The following is a 17224-nucleotide window of genomic DNA, read 5'->3' on the forward strand; positions in this document are numbered from 1 at the left end:
GAAAAGTGGACAGAAATGTTTCTAGTCCCAGAAGAGAGGCACCTTCCAGCAGACAAGCCTTGACGGTGTCATTGACCTCTCGGCCTGCAAGAGCTTTTCATTTGTTTGTTCCTCTTTGGGGATGATGCATGAGAACCCACCTGCCGCAACACCCTCATTTCAAAGATGAGAAAACTAAGATCACCGCCAAAGAAACTCCCACAGAATGATGACACACTCCAAGCCAGATCCCCACAGGTGCCTCATATCCGAGTGGTTAAGAGCATGAATTTGGAGACAAGGTTTAACTCTCAGCTCTATCATTTACTGGAGGTCCAATCTTGCACAAATGGATTAATTTCTCCAAACCTCAGTATCTTCATGTGTGAACTGGGTGTACTATTTTCACCTCTTAAAGTCATTGGTTTATTTTAAGTGAATTTCTTACCCTGCCAACTTAATTATGTAAGAGTACATCTGGCCAGGTGCAGTGGCTCACGCCTGTAATCCCAGCACTTTGGGAGGGCGAGGTGGATGGATCACCTAAGGTCAAGAGTTCAAGACCAGCCTAGCCAACATGGTGAAACCCCCTCTCTACTAAAAAATACAAAAACCTAGCCGGGTGTGATGGCACTCGCCTGTAATCCCAGCTACTCAGGAGGCTGAGGCAGGAGAATTACTTGAACCCAGGAGGTGGAGATTGCAGTGAGCCGAGATTGTGCCACTGCACTCCAGCCTGGGAAACAAGAGCGAAACTCCGTCTCAAAAAAAAAAAAAAAAAAAAGAGTTCACCCGATTGCCCTTAGTTCTCCCCTCCTTTTAGGCTCTGAAATCCCTAAAAGGAAGGGGTTTACCTGCTTTGTTCACAGTTTTGTCCTCAGTAATAAACCTTGCCTGGTGCAAGGTAGGCAGGGAGGAAGTATTTGTGATAACAGCAACGTAAGGCCATCAATACAGTGCTTGGTACACACAGAACAGCCATCAACACAGGCAACCATCCCAGTGAACAGAGGGAGTCCATTATTTATGATGGGAAACCAGTTTTAGTTGGAAAACTATCAAATTACCAGGAATGGAAGGAACAAAACAGTTCTCCCGAGTGGCTCTTCTGGGGCCAAGCCCCCAGCACCCCACCCATGCAGGACCAGGCCCCCAAAGGCCTTGGAGCCGCCTTGTTCTAGGGTCTCGCTCCTCTGTCCTCTCCTCCCCAAAGTCAGGACTCGTTTCCTGGGGCTTCAGAATTCCTATCTTCTGCTCTAGAAGGCTTGGAACAAGTGGGGGAAAGGCACCACTCACCAAGTCTGTGAGGGGACGACATGGTAAGGAGGGAGAGGAGCTAGATAAAAAACAAGATGCCAGTTAAGTTTGAACTTCACATAAACAATGAAATAACGTTCCTTTCTCTGCCATCGTGGTGTGTGCTTGACTCCGCTTCTCGCCATGTCTTCTCACAAGACTTTCAGGATTAAGCAATTCCTGCCCGAGAAACAAAAGGAAAATCGTCCCATTCCCCAGTGGATTCAGATGAAAACTGGTAATAAAAACAGGTACAACTCCAAAAGGAGACACTGGAGAAGAACCAAGCTGGGTCTATAAGGAATTGCACTTGAGATGGCACACACATTTATACTGTCTGAAGGTCACAATCATGTTACCACATCAAGGTGAAAATGTCGCCACTCTCTGGAGAGTTGGACATGTTTTATTGGGAATATTTTTTTTTCTCTCTGAACCTGTTATGAACGTGTTGATTGGCTGGGTTCAGTAATAAATATGCGAGCCCTTTCATTTAAAAAAAAAAAGAACTAATTTTTTTTTTTTTTTTTTTGAGAAGGGAGCTCCCTGTGTTGCCCATCCTGGAGTACAATGGCTATTCACAGGCATAATCCTAGTGCACGGCAGCCTCCAACTCCTGGAGCCTCTAAATCCATCCTCCTGCCTCAGCCTCCCTAGTAGCTGGGACTACAGGTGAGCACCACTGTGCATGGCTATGAAATAACTTTCTAGTGAAAGTATATACCAAACATTATATGAGACGTAGTTACCCTAAAAAAAAAAAAAAAGTATTTGTTGTTTATCTGAAATTCTAATTTAACTGGTTGTCCTGTATTTTCATTTGCTAAATTCGTCTGCCCTACAGAGTGGGAGGGCTGGGATTTTAACCCAGGCCTGTCTGCTCTGAGCAGACCTTTCCTGGCTCCCGCAAATTAGGATGACACATTAGGAACTTTCTGGGGTTCTTAAGGGAATTAGAAGAGGGACCTGAGTGCAAAGGGCTTTGGAGGCATTCAACTGCTATGAAACGTTAATAAGGACAGAGATTGCACTTGCCTCAATCACAGCTGAACCCAGTGCCGAGAGCTGTAATCCCATACAGCTGGATCTTCACCATTATGTATTTTAATGAAAAATCGCTGATATTGCTGTCCCTAAACAGCCCACACGCAAAATAATTAAATCATCTCAAGGGACTCTGGATCCAATATCCGCAGCAGGCCACACAAACATCTCTCAGTTCAGCCACGCGGAGCCCACGTCTGCGCGACCGAAGCTCAGGGAGGCGCCCGCCTCAGGGCCTCGTAGGTGGGACTGTGCCTGAGAGCCCTGCGCTTGCGCACTCCGAGCCCTGCGCTTGCGCACTCCACGCCCTGCACTACGCACAGGCCTGTCCAGCCCCGCCTCTGGGTGTGGTACGTGCGCACGCGCTGGCCGCTCAGAACGCGCGGGAAAGGCACGCAGCCTCGCCCCAAAGGCGCAGCCTGGAACAGGGGCTTCTGGAGCATCTGGCAGCCCACCACCCTCATGGCCTTTGCACCTATGGGGCCCGAGGCCTCGTTCTTCGAGGTTTTAGACCGACACAGAGAGTCCCTGCTGGCTGCCCTGAGGAGAGGTGGCCAGGAGCCCCCCAGTGGGGGAAGCCGCGTGGCCTCCAGGTACAGGAGCTGGTGCCGAGGTGCGAGGCAGCCACTCTGTAGAGAAGTCGGGCGTTCTTCCCGGCGCCGGGCTGCCTCCTAGTGTTGAGGCTGAGGAGGCACCCCTTGGAGGGCCAGCCTGGAACCCCCAAAAAGATCCTTCCTAAGTACCCGCCACCTGCTTTGAACCCTTATTTTGAACTCAAAAAGAAAGGCAGGATTTGGCTTCCAGGATGTTCCCTTCTGGAATGTTCCAGGAGGCTCTCTGCAGCTGGTTTGGAAGATTTCCTAAAGATCCTTTATAGGTTGGGGAGTTTGGGGTACAGTTAGCTTTGTATTTTTTAAACGTTTTTTCAGATAAAATTTTAGGTTAAACTTTAAGGTTTTTTTGTTTTGTTTTTGTTTGAGAAAGAAAATGTGTTGTATGTCTTCTCTCAGTAAGCGAACGGTTTTCTCAGAGTTAACAAGGACATCAACACATTTTAAGTGGTTTATAATAAGACAACATGTTTTATTGTTTTGGAAGTGGAGACAAAGTATATATTTTAAATGATGTATTTAAAATCAATTACAGGAACCCTTCAGCTACCCATGTTGGAATTAACCACGGAAAACATGGTTACGTGATTGACCACTTTCACTTAAAAATACTTTGTTTTGTTTCCTTGACCTGCTTTCTTGGTTGATTGCTCAGCAAAGTTTTTCAGCCTTTTATTTTTAAGCCCAAACCAACCACCAAAAAATCTGAAAAACCTACAAGCAAACCAATTTTTGCAAAAGAATTTAGTTTGAGGGAGAACTTAGGAGAGTGAGGGAAAAGGAGAGTGGCAAGTCCCTTGTTAATAGCGCAGACGTAGATAAATCTGATTGTATCTTAAAGTTGGTTACAGTATTATCCTGCAACACTTTTTTTCTCCAAACTAGGAAAAATGAGTATTTGGGTCAGTTGTTACCTCCCAATATTAGAATAGATTAAAAGTTTTAAAATCCATTTTCTGATACACAAGTTTTCAGTAAAAACTCTGAAGTTCCTGTGGAAATTAAAGCTCTCAACATTTTGCCTGTTTTCTAGAGTGCATTTGATTTCTCTTCCTAGACAATAAGCTTAATGGTGTTTATAACAGAACAACATTTTTTGAAGCTGATGGCTTGTGAAATTAACAGTCAGCTGACAGAAAACTGGGCTTAGTCTTCGCATTTTGCTGTAGAGTGGCGTAATCGCTGCCAAGTCACCGTTTGTTGCAGAACTCACACTTTATTCTTTTTTTTTTTTTTTTTTTTTTTTGAGACGGAGTCTCGCTCTGTCGCCCAGGCTGGAGTGCAGTGGCGCGATCTTGGCTCACTGCAAGCTCCACCTCCCGGGTTCACGCCATTCTCCTGCCTCAGCCTCCTGAGTAGCTGGGACTACAGGCGCCCGCCATCACCCCGAGCTTGTGTGTGTGTGTGTGTGTGTGTGTGTATTTTTAGTAGAGACAGGATTTCACCGTGTTAGCCAGGATGGTCTCAATCTCCTGACCTCGTGATCTGCCCGCCTCGGCCTCCCGGTGTACTGGGATTACAGGCGTGAGCCACCGCGCCCGGCCTCACGATTTTTTCTTTCCAGGGTAGTAATTAAGCGTTTTCTTTTTTGTATCACTAAATTTCAGAAGAGCCGATTTTAAGGCTTGAGATTAACTAGGCTAATGTGCGACCACAAAAGGTGTTTCTTTTGAAATTTTTGCATTGCATTTTTGGGAAAGAAATTCAAAGCCAATATTGTATCACTTTTTAATTAAAACATGTATCAGTAGTATGTCAAATTTGTATTAAAGTTCAGCTAGATTATGGTAGGTTAATATGAAGTGTACATAAAAATATAGTTGTAAATTTAGTCATTAATGTAAAAGGGAGACCTTCAATTGGTAATTGCTTGAGAAGTAAAATTACAAGCAAATGAAATTTATTTGTAAATACAGTTGCTTTAATGCAGTAGTAAAGGTTTAATGGGAGAGATAATTATTGACATGGATTACCTAGTCTTTCTCTTTTTTAAAAAATCCCTTCCCAATTACCTAGTCTTAAAAAAGAATAAAATAAAAAGTTACTTTAATATTGATCTGGGAAAATCTTACATATTATAGAGTCAAAATTTATGATTAAGATGGAATCATGCTGTGTTTATTGTTTCAGTTCTGAGGTTCTTGTATCTATAGAAAATATTATCCAAGACATAATCACAAGCTTGGCAAGAAACGAAGCACCTGCATTCACGATAGACAACAGATCAAGCTGGGAAAACATAAAGTGGGCATTTTGCATTTTCATTTTTTAAATGCAGTATCTATGTCATTATTTGAATTATTTGAGTTAGAGTTCTGGTCATTTTTTTTTTCATTTTATTGCCATTACCTTGCCAAAAAAAAGGATTTAGGAAGTTTACATAATACATACCATACAGAGAGGTGATGTAAACTAGAGGTAGGTGTGAAAGATGAGGCAAAGGGAAAACAATGCTAGCACCAACAGAATGGAGCACCAGAAGATGTTAGAATTCCAAATGCATGTGATAAAGTCTCATAATTTTGCTAAAAATAGACACTAAACTTGGAGCTATGCTTTCTAGCAGACAGAGGGGGAGATGTCATGGGTGCAATTCTCATATATACCACAAAAGCAAACCACTTGCTCACGAAGTATAACCAATCCTGATACCAGACCAAAATAAAAGTATCCGAACATACAGCACATTTTAGCCTTTCTCCTAACAGACCTTCTACCCCTGCTAAGTCATGTGTCCAAAAAGGGTAAAATCAGCAAACAGCTTTATCAGAATTATTGAACCTGGTTATACAGGTTTTTTTCAGCCTCTCATATTTTGTAAGAGGTACAGAAACAAAATGAAAGGAATTTTGAGTCTCCTTCCTCACTATTGTTTTATGATCTATATAAGTAATATAAGCTGTATACTTTTCAGTCATGTTTTGAAAGATGGGTTTTACCTAGCTTTGAAGCAGCTTACACCTGACATATCCACCTGGTGCCTTCTGCCACCTTTAGGGGAAGTTTGGCAGTTCAGCTTAACCACCTAATACAATTGCTATTTTATGCAGTGTAATTTTGCAGGTAAACCAGAAATGAAACATTTCAAAGCTTATTAAATTGAGTAAAATTATTAAATGAGTAGATTATTAAAATGAGTAAAGTACTAATTGTGAAATATTTGAAAACGTTTTACATATACTAAAAATGTCTTCCCAGGAAAAAAGTATGCACACACACACAAACACACTCCCACACCCCCTAATCAAAGGTATTAGCTCATTTATGTTAAATGGTTTATCTTGGTGCCTCTGTTTGTCACAAATCTAATTTCCTAGTTATCACCTGGAATGATCTATGCTTTCAAACCAGTTGATCCTAAGCTTCAGTGCTTAAATTGAGAAGAAGTATGGGTTTTAAAGACCATAAGTATATATTGTTTGGTGTTTAGAAGTTGTCTTTTTCACTTTATTCCTTTGCTTTAAACAAAACGACAGGTTTGAAGATTCTGTAGGTCTTCAGATGGTATCCCATTGCACCACAAGAAAGATCAAAAGTGATTCACCAAAATCAGTTAAAAAATTTGGTAAGTTAATTGTTCTTAGCTTTTGGTAATAAAGGATAAATAAATTTTGTTATCTTCTTCATTTTATTTGTTCCCAGTTAAATAATTTTACTTGTTTTAATAGACCACTTTTGTACATAAAATAAATTTCTAGAATTTTTCATTGTCAATAACTATGGAAGTAGGTTATCAACATAAACATATTTTTCAAGGTATATGGTTCAGTGCAAAATCATCCTCTTAGTTTTGCTGTCCATAGAGCAATTAATTTTAACTGATTCCTCAGGTAATTGTTCTGTACTTAACCCTCCCATTTTGGAAAGATAATTTTTTAAACGTTAACTGAAGTTAAGTTAAAATCCTTGATAGCAGTATCTTTTGAATCAATAAGAGAAATGATGAGCAACTTATTTGTTGAATCTTATTTTCCAGCTCTAATCCTTAAAATATTGTCCATGATTTATAAGTTAGTACAGAGCAACACTTATGCAACCAAAAGGTAAATATATTGTTCTAGTAAATTACTCTTTAAAATGTAATGTGAGAATTACTTGGATTAACTTTTATTATATACTTTGAAAAGTTACATAAGACTAAACTATGGCTCATAATTTACTTTTTTTACATGTTGTGTTTTCATCCAGTTAAAGCTTTCTTCGGTTAACACTCTAATACTTGTCATATTCAAAGAGAATATGGTTGCCGGGTGCGGTGGCTCAAGCCTGTAATCCCAGCACTTTGGGAGGCCGAGACGGACGGATCATGAGGTCAGGAGATCGAGACCATCCTGGCTAACACGGTGAAACCCCGTCTCTACTAAAAAATACAAAAAAACTAGCCAGGCGAGGTGGCGGGCGTCTGTAGTCCCAGCTACTCGGGAGGCTGAGGCAGGAGAATGGCGTGAACCCGGGAGGCGGAGCTTGCAGTGAGCCGAGATCTGGCCACTGCACTCCAGCCTGGGCGACAGAGCGAGAGTCCGTCTCAAAAAAAAAAAAAAAGAGAATATGGTTAATTAAAAATATGTATTTTAAATTTTCACAGAGACATATATTACACTGACAGCCAACTCTTTGGCAACCAGACTGTTGTGGACAATATTATCAATGACATTTCTTGTATGTTAAAAGTGTCAAGGAGGAGTCTGCATATAGTAAGTAGTACCTAATACAAAGCATTTTATTTTAAAACAAAATGCTTGCATAAAACATAATTTTAAAACATAATATAGCCTTGATATTATTTGATGCTGCATTTTTCTCGCTATAAATTTAAATAATAGATTCTCAATATATTCCTATGGGTGAATGGACCAAACTGATGAATTACCAAATATTTTTTAATTCCTAAATACCTTTACATATTTTCTCTTTCGTCTCTTAAATTTCAATCCAAGTGAAAATACCAGTAATTTAGCAGATGAACACGAGGAGTGACTTAATAGCGTAAAACATATTCATGAAACAGGTTTCAAATATGTCTACTATTTTTTGCAGTTATCTACATCAAAAGGTTTAATTGCTGGCAACTTAAGATATATCGAGGAAGATGGCACCAAAGTGAATTGTACCTGTGGTGCAACGGTAAGAAGCATCATCGATGTTTTCACAGCTTTAACTCTTTTAGCTCCTTCAGTTTTGAAGCCTAATTGTATTTCTTGCTTTGTTATGTAACCTAGAGCTTAAGATTTCAAAATAAAACTGAAAGATGAATAGGAATATGCTTTACAGTACTGTACATTACGTAGTTTCAAAATATGCTAATTGTCAAATGTCAGATTGAAATAAGCATACATATACAACTCTTTAAAAATGCACCATTATTTTCAGATAAAGTGTAGCTTGATCATTTTAGCATGGTTATTTAGTAATCTTCATTAAATGTTCTGGTTCTGAAAGCGATATTTTTAATACTAAACTATTTGCTGGGCTTAGATACAAAGAGAGTCCACAATACTAAACTTAGTACCCCTGTTGGGAGAATTGCTGTGAGTCATATGCCAATTTTCTCACTGAGGGGTAAAGCTGTTTTCTAGTATTTTTTAACAGAGGAATAAGTCTCTGATGACTGGTATGGTCAAAGAAAAATAAAAACAGAGGGCTTTGTGATAAAACTAAAAAGTGTGGTTTTTTGCTTTTTATGTGAGATAAAAACTGTTTTTCTTTTGTTTGTTTGTTTTTGTTTTTTTAAAAGGCTGTTGCTGTGCCATCTAATATTCAAGGAATTCGGAGTATCCTTTAAGTGAGAAAACTATTTAAACTTTTGGAATGTTCATTCATTCATTCATTCCTTTGGTAAGCCAAGCCTTCATAATGTGTAAGGAACAAGTTAGACCCTATAGCAGTCAAGATGAACACACCATGGTCCTTTCTTTAGGACTCTTTTAGGAGCTCAACATCTAGTGGAAGAGACAGATATCTGAATATATGAATAGATATGTTTATATGTTTGAAGGTACAAATTAAAATGTTGTATCTATAGCTGCTTTTGAGTTATCTCTATGGCACCTTAATTTAGTTGGTGATTAAACTGAAATACTCTTGCTTTCAAATTATCAGCCTTAACTTCACAGATTTAGTTACAGATGCAAAGTTTGTATTAATTGTAGAAAAAGATGCAACATTTCAGCGGCTCCTAGATGACAACTTTTGCAACAAATTGTCTCCATGCATCATGATTACGGTATATTATCTAACTTTACTATAATTCCAATACTAATATATACTGTTATGGTGATTGGTAAGAGGATTTACAATATTATCTACACAATGTCCTGTTTTCAATATAATGCATCCTTTGGGATCATAGAACAGAAATTTCCAAGGCATTTATTTAAACATCCTCAAAGCTGGCTGTCACCTCAAGTTCATTTTTTTTTTAATAGAGACAGGGTCTCACTCTGTTGCCCAGGCCAAAGTACCATGGCATTATCATAGAGCGCTGTAACCTTGTTAAGTTCATGTTTCTAAAACCACACTCAAAAGCTTTCTTCCTTGAAGAGCTGAGTGTTCCTGCCACTTGTCCTGTGGCTATCAATGCAGATACTGCAATGAGGTCCACACGTCAGAGTCAGTTTGACTTACTGCTGACATCCCATGGTCACCAAGTCCTTTTGAATTGGCCTTAGGAATCTCTTTCATTTCAGCCCTTTCCCCTTAATCCTTCCCCTTTCATTCTGACACAAGACAACCACCTGGTAGCCTCCAGACAGGCCCCTGACTTCAATTATTTCTCACTCTACCTAACTGATTCCCTGCCACACCAGACTTGTCATTTCCCTCCTCGCCAGTTCAAAAACTTTTGGTTTTGTCTGATACTTCTGCTCTAAATCTGGATGCCTCTGTGGAAATGGTCAGCCCTTCTAAGACTCCATTCCGCCTCCTCTCCAGGGCAGCGCTCCTCGCTGCCTCCACAAACATCCCTCACAAATGCCTCTCAAGAAGGGGCTGGGACTCGAGGGCCATATTAGGAAGAGCTATTTTCCACCAGGTCCTTTAATACTGTTTGACTCCTCTACTGTGTTCATGTGCTATTATTTTTCCCAAAGAACATTGTGAAAATACACTAAGTACCCATGATGAGCTAGGAGCCCTGCTAAGCACTTGACATAGTGAGAGTTCACATTTACTGGTGTTTATCACATATCAACTTGTAAAGGCTCTCAACGGCCTTAGGAGGTAGGTACTAACATCATCGTCACCTTAATAATGGGGTACTGGAATGCAGGAAGGTATTTTTACCACATCTCGATGGCTATTCAAAACCAGGACTGGATTTGAATAGTTGAACTCCATGTCACTATAATGCCATCACTCGGTGTGACAGGCACATTTATGCTGAGTTTATAGATAAAGCCATGGCCTAAAGAGACTAAGAAACTTGCCCAACATCACACCACTGATGATGGGCAGAGAAGGAATTCAAACTCGCAGCGGTAACCCAAAGCCCATTCTGAATCTCTAGGGCTACTCTGCGCTCTTCCTCTGCTCCGTTTCATTTGGTTTTCTGCTTTTCTCTAACATTGTTGTAACACTCTTCAGTTTACTTTTCTACATAATTATTATTTTAATGACTTCATAATACTATCGCACCAGTTAAGTTTTATTAAACCCTAAATTTAAGCCAGGTACTCTTCTAAGTGCTTTATGATTATTAAATAATTTAATTCCTATAATAATCTTATATGTTGTCACAGAGCCCCAGACTACAGAGCGGTTTTGTTACTCATTCATGTTCATGTTGCTAAGAAGTAGCAGAGCTGAGATGCGAACTCAGGCTGCCTGGCCCCGCAACTGGTGCAGATCACCACTGCACTATGCTGCCTCTCCACATCCCTGTTGTTAGATATTTTGGCTATTTATATTAGTTTTTGCCCTTTTAAATAACACTTCAGTGAGCATCTTTAAATATGTAGGGTGTTTATTATTTCTGTTTTTGCTGAAATATTTCCTTAGGATCATTTCCTAGGACTGGCATAATTCCCAGTCCTTCACTCTGTTTGTATATAATGTACAATTTTTTTCACAGTCAACACCAGGCTTTCAGCACCTGAAATCCAAGGTAGGAAGATGTAACCTTTTTTTTTTTTTTTTTTGGTGCTGTGACTCAGATATGAACCAGGGTTGCTGTGGCCACATGCAGAGTACTAACCATTGTATGAGCATAACTTGTAATTTTTCCATTATTATTATTATTATTATTATTTTGAGATGGAGTTTCACCCTTTTTGCCCAGGCTGGAGTGCAATGGCGTGATCTCAGCTCATTGCAACTTCTGCCTTGTAGGTTCAAGTGGTTCTCCTGTCTCAGCCTCCTGAGTACCCGGGATTACAGGCATGTACCACCACACCTGGCTAATTTTGTATTTTTAGCAGAGACGGGGTTTCACCACGTTGGCCAGACTGGTCTCAAACTCTTGACCTCAGGTGATCCCCCCACCTCGGCCTCCCAACGTGCTGGGATTACAGGCGTGAACCACTACATCCAGCCTAACTTTTAAATTATTAATAAGAGTGTAGTTGTAACCATTTTATTCTTCTGAAGTTAAAATTCTTAATTTTCATCTTGCTTTTAGGGAAAGGGAGTTCCTGATCTAAACACAAGACTTTTAGTCAAGAAACTCTGGGATACGTTTCATGTTCCTGTTTTCACTCTTGTAGATGCTGATCCACATGGTAATTTATCATTGGACTATTTACAACAATAGTCATAACTAAATCATATTTGTAGTTGTGTTTTCTTTTTCTTTTTTTTTTTTTTTTTTTTTTGAGATCGAATCCTGCTCTGTCACCCAGGCTGGAGCACAAAGGCGCGATCTCGGCTCGCTGCAACCTCTGCCTCCCGGGTTCAAGTGATTCTCCTGCCTCAGCCTCCTGAGTAGCTGGAACTACAGGCACATGCCACCATGCCTGGCTAATTTTTTGTAGTTTTAGTAGAGATGGGGTTTCACCATGTTGGCCAGGCTGGTCTCGAACTCCTGACCTCAGGTAATCTGCCCACCTCGGTCTCCCAAAGTGCTGGGATTACAGGTGTGAGCCACCATGCCCAGCCTGTAGTTGTGTTTTCTACTCTCAGGACACTTTTATAAAACATTTTAAAAGAAAATAATTACATTAAAATTAGGTCTATAATTATTTGAGACAATTTATTGTTATTTTGTCATATTAAACTGAGAATGATAAATTTTTCACTGGCGATGTCCACAAAATTAAAATTGTAAATAGTAGATAAAATTTGAGAGTGCAAATTAACCTGTAATATGTAAACTTTCTTTTAACAGGCATAGAAATAATGTGCATCTATAAGTATGGATCTATGGTAAGTATAGAAAAGCAGTTTTCCCTTTTTATTATTTAGATATTTTATATTCACCGAGGTTATTTCTGCATTTACTAATCACTCCCAAGTAGGCTGACAGTACCCAAAGTGTACCAGAGGACCTAGTATCCTATTCTAGGAGCAATCTGTGTGTCGGCGGCTGTGACTCCAGCTCCCAGTATGACCAGTGCAACCACAGATGACAGAGTGGGATTAGCTATGGGCAAGTGGCATTATTATCCTGCACTCTCTTGGCATACTGAAGGAACTGTGGGGCTCTGGGGTAATAACAACACTGTCTAATCACCAAATATACTCTAAATATTATATAGAGCCTTGAATTCTGACTTTTCTAATCCCTTTTCTCCCACTATAAGGAGAAATGGAAACAATAAATGTCACCACCAGTGTCTACAATTACCATGTACGAGTGGCCTCACAGTGTGGCCCGAAGCCAGCAGCATCAGCATCATCTGGAAGATTCTTAGAAATGCAAATCTCAGTTCCCATCCAGAACTACCGAGCCAAAATCTCTAGGGGTGGGATCCTCCAAGGGATTCTGATGCATGGCAAAATTTATAGCAGATGAAAAGGATGGTGGAGCAGGGTGTAAGATGGGGAATCATGAACAATAAGAAATGTAGGTCAGAGAGCTTCATTTATAGTTTGCTTTAGAAAATTAATTCAGAAACACTACATAGAAGTTGTTGTTGTTGTTCTTTTGTTGCTGTTTTGAGACAAGGTCTCACTTTGTCACCCAGGCTGGAGTGTGGTGGTACAGTGACAGCTCACTGCAAATTTGGACTTTTGAACTCAAGCCATCCTCCTGCCTTGGTCTCCCAAAGTGCTGGGATTACAGGCATGAGCCACCGCACTTAACCCAGAAAGTTTTAACACCTTCACTGAAAGCCCAGCTTAGCATAGCTCCTGATGGTTTTCTTACTTCTGTGGGCTCTGGGCATGTGAAGCCAGCTTTAGTACTTGTCCTTCTTAATAAGTGAAAAATTTGACTGAAAAACAAGAATGCTAATTTTCTGCAATTTAGCCTCACCTAATATACTTTTGTTCTTTATTTTAGTCTATGTCTTTTGAAGCTCATCATCTCACAGTTCCAGCTATTAGATGGCTTGGTCTTCTCCCTTCTGATCTGAAAAGGTTAGATAGTATAGCAGAACTAGGATATTTAAAATGACAATTCATTGTCATATGTAACAATAAGCCTAAAAAGTCACTACAAGGAAAAGCTCTTAATGTTTTTTCTTTATATTGTCCACAATGACTTATGATTATATAATTATGAATTAAATTCATTAATGTTTCTGTTTCAACTAAAATACTTAACACATGAATTTGGTTAATGTGTTACACTTTCAGCTAGCTAAAAACTGTTTTTGTTTTACTCTTATGGTGAAGACATTTTATACACTGTTTGTACTTAAAAGTACAATACATTGTAGGCCGGGCACATGGTGGCTAATGCCTGTAATCCCAGCACTTTGAGAGGCCAAGGCGGGTGGATTGCTTGAGGCCAGGAGTTTGAGACCAGCCAGGGCAACATGACAAACCCTGTCTCTACTAAAAATACAAACATTAGCCAGGTGTGGTGGTGCATGCCTGTAATCCCAGCTACCGGGAAGGCTGAGGCACAAGAATTGCTTGAACCTGGGGGACAGCAGTTGCAGTGAGCCACAATCGTACCACTCCACTCCAGCCTGGGTGATAGAGTGAGACTCTGTCTCCAAAAAAAAAAAAAAAAAAAAAAAAAACGAACCATATGAGTCAATTTTGTCGTAGATTTAAATTTTTAACTTCAAAAGAAAAATATCATTTTAAGATTGTTAAAATTTGGGAACCTCAAGTTTGGCAAGTTTACTATATATGTTCATTATAGAAAAAAATATTAAGTAACAAGTTAAATATCACCTACATATCAGCAGCCTTACCTTTGTAAATTTTTTTTCTGTGCATAGCCGTAACTTTTTCACAAAACTGAGATCATACTCTGTTATTTTGTAATCTGCTTTTTTTCAAACACAACACAATGTGATCACTTTTCCATGTCAATAAAGTACATTTCTTATTTTAGCGTCTTTTGTTGCTGAGTTTTAATTCTAGATGTGCTAGTGTTTATTCAGCCATCCCCTCATAGCCATTTAGGTGGTTTCCAAATCTCTGTTCTGATAGGTAGTGCTTTGATGGAATCTCTTGTAACTAAATCTCTACGCACATCCTTAATTAGTCCCTCAGGCTGAATTCCCAGAAGAACTGGTGGGTCAAAGAGGATCCCCATAATCAGGGTTTGACTGCTGTCCGGATAGATTAAGTATCTTGCTTTCTCTGAAGAGTAAGAGTCCACCTGTCCCTCAGCTTACTGCATTAACATTTTTTTTCACCTCTGCTAATGTGATATTTAAAAATGTTTTCTTATTGTTATAACTGGTCAGTAAGAATGAATTTAAATATGTTTATTGGATTTCTTTAAGTGGTGAGCAATCCTTGATAACAGGTGCTTGTTTCCTAAATATGGAATGTGAACAGGTTTTGGGTGATCAGCCACTTTCTACAAAATGAGGGTCCAAAAGGAAACATTTCATTTTTTATTTTTGAATATTTACACTCCAGTGAATTAACATGTTCAATTTAGTGCATGTGTGTCATGGTCAAAATCCCTTGGGGGTGATCTGTTTGTATAAAAACAATTTTAACACAAATTCAAGACATATGATCTGATAATTATTAAGGTGAATGGCTTCAAGAAACTCTAGCTGCATCTCATAAATTCTATCAGTGCACTAAAAAGCCATTCCAAATGAATATACGATCAAAGGAAAAACACTATGGTAGCTACAGAAGCGGGCTGCAAGGGAAATCCTCTAGGCCTCCCTTTCAATCAAATTGTCACCCCTATCCAAGAGCTGCCCCTGGCAAATGGTCATAATTATGGACACATTAAAAAAGACTCTCCTGGGAAATCTAGGATTTGTGACTTCAAAAGGTAGACCACACCATAAATCCAGGACCTCTCATGTTCTATTTTTAAAACACATACCATAATAAAGTTATATTCCATGTTTTTCAAATTTAAAACTAGATAGGTAAGAATGTGTGTGTGTGTATGTGTAAAGTGATAAAAGTGAGAGACTAATTTCCATGGCCCAGAATCTTCAATGAATTATGAAGAATTAAATACTCAATGGAACCTAAAGTCCCTCAGTGAATCTCAGCCATTGGCCATGCATATTGGAGCCCACTGCCAGAAGAGTGTGAGGCTCTGAGAGGCCTAACTGTACATTATTAAGCTGCCCTGGTATCTATATACATGATGGTAGTGCTATTGGCATTTGTTTAATAACCAATATCAGTCTTCCTGTCATCCTGTCATCATCCCACGAGTGTGACATGAAGGAAAACAAAAACTTTAGAATCTTACTGTGGAAACACAAACTTCCACTATGAACTTGAAAACGTGCTGGTCTTGAGACATGACAGATCCCCTCAATCCTGGATGTAAGAGGTAGATCTGTACTAATTTTCTTATTTCTGAGTTTCTTGAAGTAGTACAATAAATACAGGCAAAAATACATGACAATCAAGTTACAGAAACACTTTTTTACTGATTTTTTTCACCTACTTTTTTCCAGGTTAAATGTACCTAAAGATAGTTTGATTCCACTGACAAACAGGGACCAAATGAAACTTGACAGTATCCTGAGGAGACCTTATGTTACCTGCCAACCATTTTGGAGAAAAGAAGTATGTTTCTTTTTACAATTCAAGTGTTGCATGTTTAATTGTTTTTACTTTAGTAGTGGCTATTCACATCGTATTTTGAAAATATCCCTCTTGAAATTTTATATGACACGACTAACATAAGTGTTGCTTGGCGGTAAATAGTTGTCGAAATTCAGTCATATGAATGCTAATAGATGAGATCAGTGAATGCAGCTGGCCTGTTTTTATCCTTATCATGGTTATATACATATTCTTGATGGCTGTATCATAGTTTGTGGGATTAAAAAAAGGAAGAAGAAATCATAAAGATTCAGACTATCCCTAATTACTGAAGACAGCATACAGAGTATTCTCACTCCAGATATTTTTAACTGTAGCAGCTCTAGAATATTCTGGCTGACCCTTAAGGCTATTGTCCCTGGTTTTGGAGAATAACGCAATTCTACATTACTAGTTTGTTGAATTGACAGAAATGCAGCTAAGAACTCTGGTATGAGTATATTTTACTTTTATTGACAGATGGAAATAATGGCAGACTCTAAAATGAAGGCAGAAATTCAAGCTTTGACTTTCCTATCATCAGATTATCTTTCCAGAGTGTACTTACCCAACAAATTAAAATTTGGAGGATGGATATAAAAATAAATCAGAAGAACTTCTGATTGCCAGAGGCTTTTCATTAGTTTTGTTTTGATTGGCAAATACTATTGTGGAAAGAACATATATTCTTAATTCTTAAAGGTGAAATAAAATAACTTTCCTTTAATTATTTTTTTTTTGTCAAAACAAATGCTGTACTCCAATTTTCTTTAGAAGGCCTTATTCTATCCTCTGTAGAGACAGATTTCTATCCTATCTTCTAAAGTAAATTATAAAAGAATATGTTATTTTGACCTTTATGTTTGAAAAAATAATATTTTATACATGTCATCAAAGTCTACAAAATATTTACCTTCTACGATATAACTAATGTTAAGGCATAAAGTATCTTACTGGTAACAGAAATCATAATGATCTGAATTTGAGATGTTGCAAATGAACTGTGGTGTCCAGTAGTTTCTTCTTACATTTTCCTTTGCCTTTATACTTACGGGTCTTACTCCATTAATTCATTTGTTAAGTTAGTAAAATTCGGTATGAATAAATATTTGGATTGATATAGTCTTCAGTGTTTTGCTTTATTTTGTATTGAGCCTACTTTTTAT

General features: G+C 38.8%; 2 protein-coding genes across 2 annotated transcripts; both read left to right on the forward strand.

The window, feature by feature from the left end:
• The first annotated feature begins 1416 nt into the window (after positions 1-1416).
• LOC144332252 (large ribosomal subunit protein eL39-like) lies at positions 1417-1579 on the forward strand. The gene has a single exon (XM_077952236.1). It carries the CDS (start codon positions 1420-1422, stop codon positions 1573-1575), a length of 156 nt encoding a protein of 51 aa, XP_077808362.1. The 5' UTR covers positions 1417-1419; the 3' UTR covers positions 1576-1579.
• A 976-nt stretch (positions 1580-2555) lies between these two features.
• SPO11 (SPO11 initiator of meiotic double strand breaks) lies at positions 2556-17178 on the forward strand. The gene is made up of 13 exons (XM_001088572.5): positions 2556-2912; positions 5061-5174; positions 6407-6495; positions 6907-6973; positions 7516-7624; positions 7968-8054; positions 8665-8701; positions 9044-9153; positions 11545-11644; positions 12250-12287; positions 13366-13442; positions 15929-16040; positions 16539-17178. The coding sequence occupies exons 1-13, from the start codon at positions 2782-2784 to the stop codon at positions 16656-16658; spliced, it is 1191 nt and encodes a 396-aa protein (XP_001088572.3). The 5' UTR covers positions 2556-2781; the 3' UTR covers positions 16659-17178.
• Positions 17179-17224: the final 46 nt, after the last annotated feature.

Source organism: Macaca mulatta, chromosome 10 (assembly GCF_049350105.2).
Source record: "Macaca mulatta isolate MMU2019108-1 chromosome 10, T2T-MMU8v2.0, whole genome shotgun sequence".
Classification (NCBI taxonomy): Eukaryota; Metazoa; Chordata; class Mammalia; order Primates; family Cercopithecidae; genus Macaca; species Macaca mulatta.

Bases quoted from the DNA above. Each gene is read 5' to 3' on its own strand.
- LOC144332252 (XM_077952236.1), top strand. From the start codon at position 1,420: ATGTCTTCTCACAAGACTTTCAGGATTAAGCAATTCCTGCCCGAGAAA.
- SPO11 (XM_001088572.5), top strand. From the start codon at position 2,782: ATGGCCTTTGCACCTATGGGGCCCGAGGCCTCGTTCTTCGAGGTTTTA. The intron at 2,913-5,060 runs GTACAGGAGCTG...TTATTGTTTCAG, and splicing joins GGAAGCCGCGTGGCCTCCAG to TTCTGAGGTTCTTGTATCTA. The intron at 8,055-8,664 runs GTAAGAAGCATC...TTTTTTTAAAAG, and splicing joins ATTGTACCTGTGGTGCAACG to GCTGTTGCTGTGCCATCTAA.